Raw genomic sequence first — 1,059 nt, forward strand, 5'->3', positions numbered from 1 at the left:
TCTGTGTCCTCATCTGTCTCCTCCTCTGTGTCCTCATCTGTCTCCTCCTCTGTGTCCTCCTCTGTGTCCTCATCTGTCTCCTCCTCTGTCTCCTCATCTGTCTCCTCCTCTGTCTCCTCCTCTGTGTCCTCCTCTGTGTCCTCCCCTGTCTCCTCATCTGTGTCCTCATCTGTGTCCTCCCCCTCAGGTTCTGGTCGGGTTGTCTGTCGGACCTCAATGAACAGTCGTGAGCGTTGGCGTCAGCAGAACGTTAACGGAGCGTTCTCCGAGCTGCGGCGTCTCATCCCCACGCACCCCCCTGACAGGAAGCTGAGCAAGAACCAGATCCTGCGTCTGGCGCTGCGCTACATCAACTTCCTGGACCGGCTGGTGCTGGACCAGAACACAAGACGAGCCCCCCAGGGTCGAGTGGGGAGCCTGGACCAGGAGGAGGAGCTACAGGAGGCAGAGTCACCAAACTCCACCTGTGATGGAGACTCAGAGGACCTGGACCGTCTGCAGGACAGTCTGCAGGACAGTCTGCAGGACAGTCTGCACAGTCTGCAGGACAGTCTGCAGGACCGTCTGCAGGACAGTCTGCACAGTCTGCAGGACAGTCTGCAGGACCGTCTGCAGGACCGTCTGCAGGGCTGTGGCAGTCTGATGGAGGTCCGGTTCATGTGATCATGTGATCAGAGACCAGCAGAGTTCTGACAAACCGTTTGAGGTCCTTTAAAAACTCATATTGTTGTTCTGGGCCGAGTCGTCATGTGATATTCACATTCATCATTGTTAATTATTAAAGTTTAATTTCTGTCAGCTGACAGGAAGTGTGTGTAACACTGTGTGATTTTAATGACAATAAACATAAATCAAATAAACTTTGTTGTTTATTCATTATTATTGTGTATTATTGTATTATTCAACATTCAGTCACCAGAATGTTTGTAGATCAATGAATGTGTCGATGACGTCACGTGATCAGGTGACATCATGTGATCAGGTGACATCATGTGTCTGTGTTTGTTCATTTATTTAAACATCAAAGACAACTTATTAATTATTTAAAACATTTTAAAG

General features: G+C 49.2%; 1 protein-coding gene across 1 annotated transcript in view; it reads left to right on the top strand.

Moving 5' to 3' along the window:
* The window catches only part of LOC113747640 (T-cell acute lymphocytic leukemia protein 1 homolog), a 1,520-nt gene extending 482 nt beyond the window's left edge, over nt 1-1,038 (top strand). Inside the window, exon 2 of the mRNA XM_027288049.1 lies at nt 188-1,038. Coding sequence (XP_027143850.1) covers nt 188-663 — 476 coding nt within the window. The 3' untranslated portion in view covers nt 664-1,038. The remainder of the gene's footprint in view (nt 1-187) is intronic.
* The last annotated feature ends 21 nt before the right edge of the window (nt 1,039-1,059 follow it).

Source organism: Larimichthys crocea, chromosome XIV, assembly GCF_000972845.2.
Source record: "Larimichthys crocea isolate SSNF chromosome XIV, L_crocea_2.0, whole genome shotgun sequence".
In the NCBI taxonomy this organism is placed as follows: Eukaryota; Metazoa; Chordata; class Actinopteri; family Sciaenidae; genus Larimichthys; species Larimichthys crocea.